General features: G+C 41.5%; 1 protein-coding gene across 11 annotated transcripts in view; it reads right to left on the bottom strand.

Annotated features, from left to right (window-relative positions):
- Positions 1 to 10: 10 nt before the first annotated feature.
- The window catches only part of tcf3b (transcription factor 3b), a 28,644-nt gene continuing 13,667 nt past the window's right edge, over positions 11 to 14,987 (bottom strand). For 4 of the 11 annotated variants that reach the window (XM_031864073.1, XM_031864076.1, XM_031864072.1 and 1 more), the window contains 13 exons: positions 14,800 to 14,846; positions 9,793 to 10,092; positions 9,313 to 9,406; positions 9,111 to 9,169; positions 8,442 to 8,517; positions 7,798 to 7,859; positions 7,400 to 7,594; positions 6,591 to 6,702; positions 6,148 to 6,295; positions 5,834 to 5,887; positions 4,623 to 4,864; positions 4,353 to 4,504; positions 13 to 3,514 (listed from right to left, as the gene is read on the bottom strand). In XM_031864073.1, coding sequence (XP_031719933.1) covers positions 4,359 to 4,504; positions 4,623 to 4,864; positions 5,834 to 5,887; positions 6,148 to 6,295; positions 6,591 to 6,702; positions 7,400 to 7,594; positions 7,798 to 7,859; positions 8,442 to 8,517; positions 9,111 to 9,169; positions 9,313 to 9,406; positions 9,793 to 10,092; positions 14,800 to 14,846 — 1,535 coding nt within the window. In that variant the 3' untranslated portion in view covers positions 13 to 3,514; positions 4,353 to 4,358. Of the gene's footprint in view, positions 3,515 to 4,352; positions 4,505 to 4,622; positions 4,865 to 5,833; positions 5,888 to 6,147; positions 6,296 to 6,590; positions 6,703 to 7,399; positions 7,595 to 7,797; positions 7,860 to 8,441; positions 8,518 to 9,110; positions 9,170 to 9,312; positions 9,437 to 9,792; positions 10,093 to 14,799; positions 14,847 to 14,987 lie in introns of all 11 variants that reach the window. The other 7 variants (XM_031864083.1, XM_031864080.1, XM_031864077.1 and 4 more) reach the window with 7 other exon arrangements.

Below are 14,987 nucleotides of genomic sequence, written 5' to 3'. Positions count from 1 at the left end.
AACTACAATAAACCCTTTATTACAATGTTTTCCTTTATTTTCCTTTTTATGTATACAATATTCAAAAGCCAGACATTGGAAAAGGTATAATCTGTTATTAAAAATGGCACATTTATTGCTACATTACTGTTATATACAGGACAGTTCTCAACTATATATATTTATATATATAAAAAAAGAGAGAGAGAGATATTGAGTGAGACACTGAGGACCCTGCAGGAGTCAACAGTGTCCTCACTCCCAAGATGTCAGGCTCTGTACCTGTGAATGTATTAACACTCAAGTCTCCCCCTTTTTAGTTCAACAAAGATATGACAAAACTGTTGAAAGCAAGTGTTTTATTACTGCTTTCTTATACCAAAACAAGTTCAAGCCCGTCAACTTAACATTTTTTGTAATTTTCTGTTGACGTCATGTGCTCCTGCAGTGGTCGGCTTGCTTTTCTGCAGATTTCAAACTGTGTCTATGTCAAGACTTGTTTTAAGAAATAAGGTTCCCCCAAACAAAGAATTTGAGTATGTTGCTTGTAGGCTAATGGGATGCTCACAGAATACTAAATGACATCAAGTCAGATTTCCCCATTGAAACAAATCGGCAATATTCAGTACAATAATTGATCTTGAAATAATAAAAAGAAAAAACTTCAAATACAACTTTTTGAAAGAAGTGATTAGAACTTCTCAAAAAAAGTCACTGTCAACGGCATCAAAGAGCTGGAAGAGGTGAAAATAGTCACTGGAGACTAAATATACTGAAAGTCACTGCAGCAAAGGGCTTGCACTCTGATATACAGAAATTGAAAATGCTCCAAGTCATTAGAGGTTCCAGCTACGACGGAAAATAAATCTCACTCCCTACATTGAAATTGAAGCAACACACACACTGAAACATGTTAATGTGCATCAAAAACAGACAATCAGAGCCAAAAGCAGCATCTCTTGAACCCTGTAATGTCAAGCGATGGAGCAATATAGGGCAGATAGAAAGAAAACTCATGACCTGGACCCATGACCTTAACTCAAACAGCAGTTTGGACAATATAATCCAGTTGAATAATTAGAAAAAAGGGGGAATAAAAACTAAACAAGATCTACGTAACATTTATTTATTTAACTAGATACACTGAAAGAAAAATCTCTTTATACCATTTAAACTTCTTCCTGAAAATTGAAAAAAGCATTAGGAGAAGGGAGGGTGGGGGAATGAACAAGTACCTCTTTAATCTCCATGATAAATGAAATGATATGGTTCACAAAATAAAACTGTCTTAAATGAAAATACAAGTTCAGGCACTGATAAGGTATCACTCTCCCATCATGTCATCTTAAGTCTTGAGAATGAAAAGGCCACACTATTGATTTGTATAGGTCTTTTTCTTCATCTCTTTTTGTAGAAATTAAACACACAAAAATGCTCTACCTCCCATTTGTGATTACATGTTGGTAAAAACCATTCACAACATGACATGACATGACATGGGAATAACGTCACAATAACACTGTTTTGTTCTCCATATTATCCATTACCTTACACCCAAATACGGACGTCTGCCTCCACAAATAAATGTGCAGGCTGCTATAAAGCGAGCTGCACACTGAGAGCCACTTGGTTGAGGGCAAACATTAGAGAGAAAAAAAAAAAAGGTGAAATGAAAACTTGTATACGGTACTGACAAAGCCCAAGACTTTGAAAATGAAGGTGATCCACATTTGTATGGTAGCTACATTCAAAAACCAGTTGCATAATTACTGTTAGAGACAAAAATCTTCCCACATTTTTCCTCAGTGCCTCACTGCTTAAGAAAACTTCAACAGGACCGTGGCACAAACTCTGCCCACAAACCCCCAAAAGAAAAAAATTCATCTGGGTAGCTGATGATGCGCTTTACAACTAATACTGGAATAAAGGTTACACCAAACGCTTTTTCATTTATCATCCGTTGACCCTTTTCCTCTGCCATCCCGGTTCAATTTAGAATTGTTTTTTTTTTTTTTTGAACAATTTCATTTAAATGTCAAATATCCCCTTTTTCAGCTCATCTACAATACACTCTAAACTTCAAACTAATATTGCCATTTATGTAAAAAATCTACAATGTATAGACTAACAAAAAATATATATTTTTATATATATTTAATTTTGAAAAATGAAACATATCAGAGCAATGTATGAAGTGAATTTACACGTCACACTTCTCTCGGTAAGAAACGTGAGGACAAGCGTACTCAGGAGGAAGGTGAGGGGCTGTAAATCAGTGGGAATGCTCATTTAGGAAAAGAAAGCCTCCGTTAAACGAAGGCTTGTCTGCTTCAAACAAATGCGGACTGATGAGATCCCTTCTTCAAAAAGGGACCCAGATTTTTTTGTCGTCTTTTACAGAACGTCGTTTAAGGGGAAAGAGAATTGAGCTGTTAAGTCTGCTGGCATTGTCAGTAAACCATTTTAGGTAAGTAAGAGCACTAAGTGGTGCTGATCACTTAGCAAGCATCTCAAATGGCTTTAATACACGACTTCCGGGGACTGAAATGCACAACAGGTCGACACCTAACCTTCCGTCTAAACCTGTACAACTGTGCTTTACCTCGTCCAAGTATGCTTTAGTACGTAAAGCAGTACAAAAACCTGAACATGTGACAAGGGATTACTGGAGTAACACTAGAATTTGTAGTCAACAAATAGGAAGAACGGGTTTGTAGTTGACAGACTCTACCACTTGGATAATTCATAACTTTCAAGGAAGGAGTCTTCTATTCCAAGTCTCCAGCCGCCTTGTGGGACGAGACCGGGCTCGAGTCAGAGACTGCCTCTAGGTCAGAGTTCACGTCTTTCATGAGCTGCTTTTGAACTGTCGAGACCTTTGACCTTTCTGCCTTCCCTAAACATTTACTGATAAGAGCGAGGAAAAGTCACCGAATTTAGACAATTCAACTTCAACTATGGGCTTGGTTACATAACATATGTAAGACTGTACCATCACGCTGGGAATGACATACATTAAAAGTAACTGCTCATACACATAAGCAATCCCTCACAATAAATGTTCCTCACATGTAAAGCAATTTGCTTAAATGTCAAATAGAAAACATGTAACAATTAGGCACAAATCCTTGATTCAATTTGTGTTTGTTTAGGTCTCCTCTCTTTCACAAGAGCACCTCTCGGCAGTGTGTGAAGTCCCAATTTGTGGCAGGACAAAAAAGTACTCCGGTGTTCCATCGTCTTGTGGAAACCCAAGAAGAAGATTTTTTTTTTTTTTTTTACATGTATAAAACAAAGCAAAACTAAAAAAAGTTCTTCACATTTGAGCTTGTAGTCATGGTTGGGAGTGCGACAAACAGGCTGTGTCAGTTTTGGCAGTATGCATGTGTGTACGAGTGTGTGAATGTGCATCTTGAAACTTGAACGGACAATACACAGACATGTCCACATATATACACACACACACTGGAGAATAATGGGTGGAAGAAATCTGTTAAGGCCACATCCTCTGACAGCCGAGGAAACACCACCAGATCTGCAAAAAGGAAGGACCACAAACATTATGTTGTAGTAATCCTGTACTATAACGAAAGCAACAAAATAGTGAGGATTATACTGAGCCCACTGACTCCTACGTGCTAATGCAATTCATTGTTTAAGTTATAATCCTTAAAATCTTCCAAAAATCAAACCCCGTTTTTGATTCATGGTCCTTCAGTATTTACATTTAGTAATTCCATTTTCACGGTTTGTTGCTGATTCAGACTTCACTCACATGAGGGATTCAAGGGGAATTCCTGCTTTTGCAAACCAAACATGTTCTACACCTGCTGCTGAACATTAAAAAGTATTCAACTGGCTTTAAATCTGAAGCCTCCACAGGTGTTTATAATGGCCATTTCGGTATTTTGCGTCAGCGGCTTAGTTTTTAAATATTGCAGGAGGTAATAAGAGCAAAAGGAGCAGCCACAGCGATGAAGAGCTGCAGGCGACAGGCCGCATACTACTTCATCAAGGTATCCAACTTTAACTGTGTCCTGCTGTTATGTGGAGAAGTACATGTGCATCATTACACTAGGCTGCCATTGCTTATGGTAGGATGGAAAAAGACTAATTATTGACCTTTTTTTATTTATTACTACAACCGTGTCAGTTTGTTTGGCTACTCTGGTTTTATTTTGCTGGTGAAGGAATGTTTGATTCCCCAAGAATTCTGGGACTTGTAGTAATGAATCTCCCTTGCAATTACCACCTGTAACCACATATTAAGGATTTTAACTTTTAATTAAGTAACTGTGGGTAAAACAAATACCTATAAAATACTCAGGGTTACATCCTAATAATCACTTCTGTAGCCAATTTTTAAGGCCTACCTGGTGTTACATGTGGCCAATTGGGTTGTGGCCATCTCCTCCCATACTAGGATGGCCTCCTGAGAGCTGCATGGCTGCTTCACCCACCACCCCAGACACCTTCTCCTCCTCACGGCGTTTTAAACATGCTGCCTTGGGGTTAAGGTTACGCTCTGACAAGAGGAAGGGAAAACAGAAACAGGCCCTCTCAGTATAAAAGAGTAACGGTGTATTTAACAGAGGTAAACATAACCGGGCTTCCCATACACGATGTGCTGCTGGCAGACTGACCTCTGACTTGCTGCTCTAAATTAAGGATGACATTGACAGCTTGGTGCAGGATGAGAAGTTTGGTCTGAGGTTTGTCGTGGCTTAGGTGCAGCTGGCACATCTTCCCAAGCTCCTTAAATGCCTCGTTGATGTCCCGTACTCTGAGACGCTCGCGGGCATTGTTAGCCACTCGCCGTTCCTTCTCGCGTTCCAACTTCACCTCAGGGGGAAGGTCCTCGTCATCTTCCTCATCATCTAGACTACTTACAGATAAGAGATCAAATAATGAAGCCACGGGCAGAAAGACATTTCAAGACACAAACAATCAAACAGTGTGTTCATGTGACCGTGTGAATAGCATTCAGCTACTTTAAGTTTAGGCAAGGCAAGTTTATTTGTATAGCACATTTCAACAAAAAGGTAATTCAAAGTGCTTCACATAAAACCATTAAAAGCATCAAAACATAAGGCAAAAGAGATTTAAAAAACAATTAAGAACATACATTGAAACACTCTAACCCGGCCTCCCTGAGGTCTTATTTAGCGTGGGACTCCAACCCCGCCTCGGGACTCTAACCCAGACAATTGGACGCAGGACTCTAATCCCGTCTAGACGCGGGACTCTAACCCCGTCTCGACGAGGGACTCCAACCCCGTCTCGACGAGGGACTCCAACCCCGTCTCGACGAGGGACTCTAACCCGGACAGTTTAGCATGAAGAGCAGGGACTGTACACACACAGTTGAGCTTTGTGCTGAATGGACGCACTACACATAGGAAGTGTGTTGAATGCATACTGTATAAAAGTGAAAAACATCCAAGAAGCAGCATCTCCCTCTGGATCATTTGATCATAAATATCTGTCGGATGTGTTCTTAGTATACTACACTGTGTGTCTGCTGTGTTTAAAGGTTTTAACAACAAACTACGTACTTAAAATAAAAAAGGGAAGGCATAATGAGCTGTAGTTTGCTATTGTAATGTTTGTTAGGGGTAAATGTTTTTATATATTTTTTTTGCCCAATACATTAAAAAAAAAAAAAAAAAAAAATACATCTCCATTTCAAAATTCGCAGCATAAATACAGAAATATTGAAAGTCAGAGACGTATAATACATTTCAGAATGTCATACCGATATTATTACAATGATTCTGCCAATCATGTGCTTTAATTGATGTGTGACAAGAGCCAACAAAGCACAAGAAATTGACCCTCTATTGGAGAGACTTACTCGTCTTTCTGGTCTGAAAGGCTAGCGAGCATCTGGAGGGTCAACGCCTCCTTTCTGAAAACGTGACATGAAGGGAAGGGGGATTTCAACATTGTTAAATGCTTAACAGAGTCTGGGCGATCGGCGGGGCACACAGGATTAATTACACCGTCTGACACATTTAACAGCAGACGTGTGGAAACTTGCAGCAGATATTTCCAATATCAAACAGGTTCCTTAATATTTTCACACTTGGCAATTGCGTTTTATAAAGTCTTTGGTTAAAACACAGACAAGAGAACAAATCCTAGAAAACAGAGTAAGGACCACCTTACCGTCGAAGGCGTGCTGCCTTGGAGTCCGTCTTCTCGTCATCAGATTTGTCTCCAACAGATGAGTTGTCGTCATCATCCTCTTTATCTTCCCTTTTGATGTCTGAGCCGCTGGAGGAGTGCGTGGAGCGGGCCAAACCACCAGGGAGACCTAGGGACGAACGCATAGATGTTAGGATGTTCCAAAGTAACCTCTCTAAGGAGGGGATGTAATACAACGGATCAACGTAGAAAGCTAATTAAGTTGAGCAGAGATCACTGAAGAATTCTCAATTGCATATCAGTGTGCACGTACACTCGTTGAATCATGAATGAGTATCTGGGTATTGAAATCAAACATTTGGTTCTGTGGCGATGCTAAATAAAAAGATATTCTATTGTGCAGTTTCACTAAACAACAACCGATGTGCTCTACTGTAAGTAACGAGATATCTAGTCACACTTACCGGTGAAGCCTTCCGGTTGGCCGACTGGTGGTGTGGGTCCGGATGCGTGATGACCGTGCAGAAGAGTGCTGCTGGGAGGAAGGCCTGTGGGCTCCTCGTGTTTCCCTCCCTGCTGAGGAAGGTGGAGAACCATGAGGTGGAGCTCACAGGGACAGACAAATCACAACGACACTCATAGAAAACACACCGCAAACTGCGTTGGTCCAAAGTTAAAGACCAATAAAACAACTTGACATGTGCTCAACTCTGTGAGAACAAATACTTACTAAATTATGGAGTTAATTCAAAATGTTTTACATGTTGTTTGCCTACATTATATATTATCCAACTCACCAAAGAAGATGCATAAACATAGTTTACTCCTATTTGCTTGTAATTTTACAATTTGTTACCAGCAGAAGGCACAAATAATACTATGTTTGACATTTTACTGGAAATGCACTACTCACTAATGCTATTTTCATAATTCTTTCTTGCTAATAAGAACAGAAATCAGATTTCTTCAAAAAGCTAACTTGGCATGCAACATATAAATACAAGATAAAATCAAGGTACACTGTCAATCAATAAATCAAAGTGTATTGCACATGTTATGGTTCATGCAAGCCATGAAGAATGTTTGTTTTAACCTCCATACTAACATTTCTTCAGTAATGGCTGGTGGAATGACCATGTACTTCAACCTCTATTAATTCAGCATGAAAACAAACTCCTTGCAGAGTTTTCAGAAGTGTTGACAGATATTATGTTTGTTGTAAAATGAACCACAAAACAGATGAACACTTTAGTTTGTATCCTGCTTGACTCACCAGAGCAGGATGTCTGTTGCTGAGGGCAAGGCTTGCATTTGGGAAAGCTGGAGAGAGGGCTCCGAGGCCTCCGAGGCCCCCGTTGTGTACAGCGGACAGCAGGCTGTGCATGTCGGGGGCGCCCTCTAGACCCTGACCCACAGCATGGCTACGCAGTACATGGATGGCCTCCTCCAAACGGTCCTCCATTTTACTCTGCTTTCAAAAACAACAAGCACGCACTTTATCAAAATGACAAAGCACAATCAAATTCCAGGAAACGGCTTACGAATGCACAGTACGTCTTTGAACAATACTTCGTACTTAACGGTGAAATAAGCATAAAAAGGCTGAGAATACGTCAAGACAAGCTCTTGCTTAAAATCCCTTTGATGCAGCAGAGAAACGTTTTCACATACCAGTGCGTGTGCTTGCCCTTCATAGTTGGGTGTGGTTGGTCTTTGCCACTGAGACTGAGCTCCTGCAGAGAGAAATATTGGGATAGTGTTTAGAGGTAATTGTCAACGTTACAGCAGATGGCGCTGCAGACACGTTTCTATGCTGAAGATCATTAAAAATGCAGAGGATAATTTTTGATCCATCAATTTCAAGTGATTCTTTTTTGTGTGCCAAAAACAAGGTTGCAATCAAACTGAACAAGTTAAATCAATCGGACTGATGTCAATATTCTGTGGCGGAAATTGAAATATCATCCAAATTTGTGGTTGCATGAGTGAGGATAAAGCACAGGATAAAACCACCTGATCGCAGTTTACCAACCTTCTGATTGGCACAATTTAATCAGCGGTTAGGCCGACATGAATCTTTCATCAAAGCGAGATGGTACTTAAATGATGCAGGTAAAATAAAGACACGGTAAATAATGCGTTTATGAATATGCAGATTTCATATCTGATACATGACACATTACGGTGGTGATTGGAGATTAAATGCCTTTTAGTGACTCGCCATAACACATTAAAACCTTAAGATGTTGTCTTCTCATATACAAGTACTAATTATTTCACACTCATGTGATCAATATGTGAGAATCCAACTGTACCTGCAATAGCCTGAGGAGATCCAGGAGTAGACGGAGCGGAGGAGAAGTTATTACTGTTGTGGTCCGACGGGTAAATCTGAAAGAATTGATCAAACAGCCCAACATTATTGATTTTCACTGCAATAGTGAACTGAGCAATGCGTCACCACAATAGATTTTTCTCCATGATACGATGGTTTCCATATCACACAATATTTATCTCAAATGCCACGTCAGAAAACGTTAACTGGAAGAATCAAAGAGTTACAGCAAATAAAAGAAGAAATCATTAAGCAGGTTATTTTTAACCAATAATCTATTTTAAAATAGGACAAATACTACTTTGTTGAATAAAATTTGACTTGAGAATTTCTTGCACACTTTAAAAATTAAAATTAAAATCTCAGAATACAATTATTAGATCCTTGAATTCCACCGTTTTGTCGTTATTAAGTTGTGTCTTCGGCATATTTTACAATGGAAATTCATTCAACAACCAAAATAATGCTAAACCGCGGACGGAACTTTTTTTTTTTAAGCATCATCTTTCTTTTTAAAATTAGCATTTATTTACGCAACATCACCCCAACATCACAGATTTTCACTTGAGAGGAAATAAAACGAAATGACTGTATTAGTTTCATTGCCCAGCACTAATTTGAAAAACCAAATAAACAAAAAATAACTCACTGAGGCAAGAGCCTTCCCAATTTCATCTCCTGAACTGCCAGCTGTGGTGCCTCGGTTTGCTGCCGAGACAAAAGAAATCACAAAGTCAGATAACCCGATTATTTGTTTTTGAGAAGAAAATAAATAAATAAATCAAATGGCCACGGGACAGACGCTTTCCAAGATACTTGTGCGATAACTTCATTTTTTAAAAGCTTCGTACCCATGATGCCTTCTCCGTTGATGGCGGGAGTGTGGTTGTAGGTGGTGGGGGCTGAGTGGAAGCCGTTGACTTCGCTGCCGTGCAGAGGATAGTTCTGTGGGGACAGAGGCAGGGGTTGACGCTTCTGGAAAGGGAATACAAGTAGCTCCATAAGGCACAAACCCCTCACAGAAAACTAAACAATATGTGAGAAATGCTTCACGAAGGAAGATTAATTTATTGATTATTATTAACCACTCAATCTTATATCGTACCTTAAATGTTAACACATTAATTCATGCATCTCACATGATATGTGGTTTTATTAATAGAAAAGGAACTTCTGAAGAACAGATGCTAAAATGTTTCCTCTCAATGAAAAGCTAGGCCATTCAAGTTCACCACATAATATCCTTACAAGCAACATCAGAAGATATGAGCCATTATAAACGACAACAAAAAAGAAAAATATTGATTGAGATTGATGCCATTTCTACGCACCATCCTGTCCTGTGGGTTAATTGCAGAGAAGGAGCCCGGCTGTCCAATGTGAGGAGAGTTACCCAGCATGGCAGAGTAGCCAGAGGACGACCAGGGGTCTTCTGAGAGAAGCACAGACATATTTGAAAATATGAAAACACCTTTAAAAAAAAAAAAAGCAGGCCAACAGAACAAATTCATTCCAGGGATATTATGTGAAAGGTTACCTTGCATATAGAAAGGGTAGACAGCTCCAGGCTTAGCACCAGGGTATCCTCCGTTGTCTCTTGCATACTCATCACCAGATGTGGAAGCATACACCTAAACAAACAAACAGTCAGCAGTTAGACTGTGATTCCTAGACGACTACACACTTAAACATGGACATTTTATGATTCTTTTTTTAAAAGATAAGTATTCTCAATTTGTATCCCCGAGTATCACGAGAGATAAAAGTGATATGGAATCGATCCATCTATCCGTGCTTGCTTTCCAATAGCTTCAAGTGGCCACAAGATGGCAAGAGGGAGTCTGCCGGCAGTGGAGGCAGGCCGGCTCCTCGCCTGTGGAGGAGAACACAGCGGCCATGCCATGCTGGGCACAGCGACGGCTTGAATCCCAGTGCACAGTGAGCACTTCCTCTTGCTCCCAGGACCCCAGTGACATCGCCCTGCCTAGCCTGCAGCCCCTCCCTGTAACACACTCTGTATCAGCCTGCACACATACCATGCCTTCAGCGAGCCAACACTCTCTCTCCACCAGCAATACCCTCAAACCAGCACTATCACGTTCTACATGGCATCAACAAGAGGATTGGATTCCAGAAAACATGAAAATTGACAGCTATGACGTTTTTTATAATAGCATCTTAAAAAGGGTCCAATCGCACACCCTTTCTACATATTGCTAACAAACATGGAGGCTGGGCCTTAAGTGACACATCTCTGGGCTCCAAGATGGACATGAGAAGCCCTCAGTTTCCCCAAACACCATCAGCCAGCACTCAGTTCGTCTTTTCCTCTCCTCCTCTGTAGTAACATGGCAAATCGAGGAAGAGAGAAAGAGAATGGAGGCTAGGCTGCAAAGAATGCTAATCCAGAGAAGGGATTTTTTCTGTAATTTGATTTAACAGGGAGAAGTGGAAAGGGAATGGAGAGATGCACTTCTAATTACAGAGCCATCTGCCTGTTCCTGGACCACATCCAACTCCACAGGCAGCTGGGCTGAGGAGAGGGAGCGAAGAGAGGGAGAGAGATGGGGGCTGGGATCCAGTCAGTGAGAGAGAGAGAGAGAGAGAGAGAGAGAGAGACAGAAAGAGAGGGAGAGAGTGCAGTGGGTAGGGGGTGGTAAAGGGGCAAGGGGGAGGATTGAAGGGAAAAAAATGAAGGCCCTGATGATTTATGAAATGGGTAGAGAGATAAGGGGTGTTAAAGGGGGACAGGAGAAGGTAATCTAAATGACTTAAACAAAGCTTGATATGGCCAGGGGAGTGTGAAGGAAACAGGGGATTTAAAATGATCACGGTTAATTCAGGGGAAAACATGACGGAGATGGCTTCATTTAACAATAGGCTTTGAGTTGTTCTTTCACGGGGAACAATGTCGAGTGAATCCTGCTGCTCTAGATGGGAACAGAGAACTACACAATGACTGGTGCTGCTGGATAATTGTATTCTCAGGAAGAAAGGGGATTTCTAGGGTAAAATCCTCAACTAATAGGGGTTTAATGTAATTCAGGTTACGACCGTGTAAAGGTTTGTGGCAAGGGGTTGGGAGTAGATGAAGATTAACATCAAACTAACCTAAAAGCCCTTTATTCGACCACAAGGGTTTTGTGATTAGTCTATTGGACAACTAGGGGGCAGAAGAGAAGTTCCTCCGTGTTGTTTGATCGGTGCAGATGAGAGGAGGTGAAGGTTCACGGGGTTAGGGCAACGCTCCTGTGCACAGGTATTGGTGAGTTACAGAAGTAAAGGAGCTTGGGGGGAAATGACAAATCGCCTTTACAGTTCAGCTATTATCCATTTGCTGATTTATGGCAACATGATTTAAGTAACAAAAGTAGATAAAGAAAAACTAAAGAGCATGTTGACGGGGTGGTGAAGAGAAGCAGGGAGGGAGGGAGTGTGGGAGGGACGAAAGACCACAGGATCATCATCGGCAGTCATTAATCTGGGCTCAGACACGGGGCTAAGAGGCCTCGCAAGCACCGCTCCTCACAACTGGGTCACTCACAGGGGGAGGCCCACCCAGGCCATCATGTGGTGAAGCGTAGGCAGAGGGCCGGGCAAAGTGGGGGAGGGGGGGGTTCACACACACTCAGACATCTCATCATTCGCACCGAAACCACGCGGCCATCGTTCACACTGCAGGGAACGACTGAGGTTCAGATGGTGAAAAAGAGGGGGGGTGCCTCGGCCAGACAGAGTGTTCGCACTCAATCTCTGTGGTTTAGTCACCACGGTGGAGGTTTCGGCCGCCACTTTAACGCGACAACACCCACAGGTGGAGGACAGCACTGAAGAAAAAAAGATTTCTTTAATGTCTTCAGTGCACAACAGATAAAGCAGCGTGTCCACCAGGTCGAACTCTGATCCACCTCCATACTGATCCGACATGAACCCACCTCATCGATGCAGCCGGCTACAGTTGCATCTGCTGCAACTTTGTCTCAAAATAAGACTGAAGTCTGAACGCAACACTGTTAATGCTCGACTTCATTTCCTGCCAGATTATGCATCCGTGGCTCCGTGATTTGGACCTAGCCAGCCAGCCATATAAATCCTTTGAATTCACTTCATCCATGCATTTAAAAAACATCAGCATAGGCATGAGTCAATCTTCATTTAACGTTTTCTTGTGAATGTTGCACAAATTTTGATTGAATTAAGAAATTGTAGTCCGGGTTAACGTGCAGGTATTTTTTAAACATAGTATTTATAAATAACTAGTCTTAATCTCTCTCTCCTCCGCTTCGTGTTGCCGGTTCACTGATTCAAGGCACCGTGCTGAAAACACAGATGACACAAGTGAAGAGATGCAAAGGTTCCATATCCAGTTAATCTTTCAGGTCACTCTTGTCATCTGAGAACTACAGTAGCGTGTGGCCTGGGTGACTAAAAATGTTTGTGCAATGGCAGTATTTCATATTGATGATCCAGTGGCAGCTCAAGCAGCACGACTGGACTCTAATAGCAGCATGACAAGCAAACAACCCAGTAGGGTTCTTCTGACATTACATATCATGTTTGCCATTTAAAAAAACAAAAAAAACAAAAGTTGGTTCAGGACCATGAACAACTTTCTGCAGAGGGAAATATTAAGAGAAGTCAGTGTTGCGTTGAAAATGCTTTGTGGTATTCAAATTGAGCAAATGGCGTCTGGATCATCCGCAATCTACAGCAGCTGAGTCTGTATGGACGGACCGGTCGGTAATCAGCACACAGGACTTAGTGGAAATAATCTATAAATGGGAATGATGTGTGCAACTGCTGCCCGGTTCAATTCTTCGTCAAGCCGCTTCAACCTAACAGTGAGATTCATTCAGGATATATTCAAACACGTCACGGTGACTTGTGTTTCCAGCTATGTGTGGTTGCCATCATCCACACATCAGCTGCTGGGAATTCTGGGCCCACTGACAAAATGTGACACTTGGTACAGTAAATCAAAGCACTGTATGTTACTTCGGAGCGCTTTGACCAAGGATTAGAGTTCGTAAGCACACGGTTGAATCCAGTATTAAATCCGCTTCTCAAATTGAAATCCAACTGGATCTATTTAGCTTTAAGTTTCCCATTTCAAGCAACAAGTTATGAATAACCGAATACTACGTAACTAAAACTCCAAAACTGATATTCAAAGTGAATCATCGGGGGAACCATTACAAACTTGCTTAATAGCTGCACAACTTTCCAAATGGCTTCTACACTGTCCTTCACCCACAAAATGATAATTCGTATATCGTTTATTCACCCCGTGTTACCTTTAACTCTGGAAAAAACATTTTTATCAAATGTCCACAAAAGGATGAATGAAGAATAAAGAAAAGGAGAAAAGTTACTGTGTCAAAACGTCTGTTGACAATTCTCACATAAAGCATCTTCGCTTAAAGCGCACCATTTAAAACACTTTCACATGTCTTATGCTTGCAGAGGCTCGCTACTCGTCTGTGTGCGTCCTGAGTAATTTAAATATTATGGTTTTAGTGTTTGGGAAGTAGTGAGCATACGACTGGATAAATGGGACTTGGGTTGTACTGCACGAGTTGTGTGAGAGTTTGTAAACGGATGGCTATAGTTTAACCGTCGTTAAACCTGGCCTCCGTTAACTTCATTCAGACTTCCTTCTGTTTTTTGACTCTCCGTTCACAGTGGATGCGAGCGAGAAAAACAATGTTTTCCTCAAGAATTCAAGGTTACACGGTGTGAGTATTTGATATACAAATGGTCATTTTGTGGGTGATGTATTGCTTTAACAAGTCCAAGTGTCTCATTACAAACTTTGAACTGGATCCAAAATTGAACCAGCCACCACAACCCAACCTACTAGAACCCTTCATGCACTGGCTGCATGAAACTCATGTACCTTCATTACCCAAATCCAGGACCTGTGTGTTCTTACAAAACGTATAATTCAAATCAGGCCACTGAAGAAGGTGAGTTACCAGACTTGACAAAGCACCTCAAAATCCTATAAAATTGCTCGTCTACATGACAACCAGACCCCGAACAACACTTGAAACCACTTGAGTGTAGTGTAGAGACAGCCACAGTGATGATGTTTATTGGGGCCCGAGTTGCCCGACTGTCAGCTCACTGAGAGTCTGGCTGAGCAGAGGGTCTTTACCCCTGTCCGTCACAGACCTGCTCAAGCAGAGTGGGGAGAGCAAGTATGTATGTGTGTGTGTGTGTCTGCCTGTACGTCTGTCTATATGTAGCAAGAGCGTGTAGTGAGAGAGAGAGAGTGAGCGAGCGAGCGAGAGAGGAAGGACTGTGAGCTGTGAAGGCAAGCAGAAATAAGCTCTCACCGAGGACGGCAGGCCAGGGGGTTTCCGAATCTTCTTTGGCTGGGTTTCTGTATGCGGGCAGAGAGAGAGAGAGAGAGAGAGAGAGAGAGAGAGAGAAAGAAAGAGAGAGAGAGAGCGAGAGAAAGAAAGAGAGAGAGAGAAAGAGAGAAAGAAAGAGAGAGAGAGAGAGAGAGAGAGAGAGAGAGAGA

The sequence above is a fragment of the Anarrhichthys ocellatus genome, unplaced genomic scaffold, assembly GCF_004355925.1.
Source record: "Anarrhichthys ocellatus isolate YVR2014 unplaced genomic scaffold, GSC_Weel_1.0 scaffold30, whole genome shotgun sequence".
In the NCBI taxonomy this organism is placed as follows: Eukaryota; Metazoa; Chordata; class Actinopteri; order Perciformes; family Anarhichadidae; genus Anarrhichthys; species Anarrhichthys ocellatus.
This window is presented reverse-complemented; position numbering and strand designations above follow the sequence as displayed.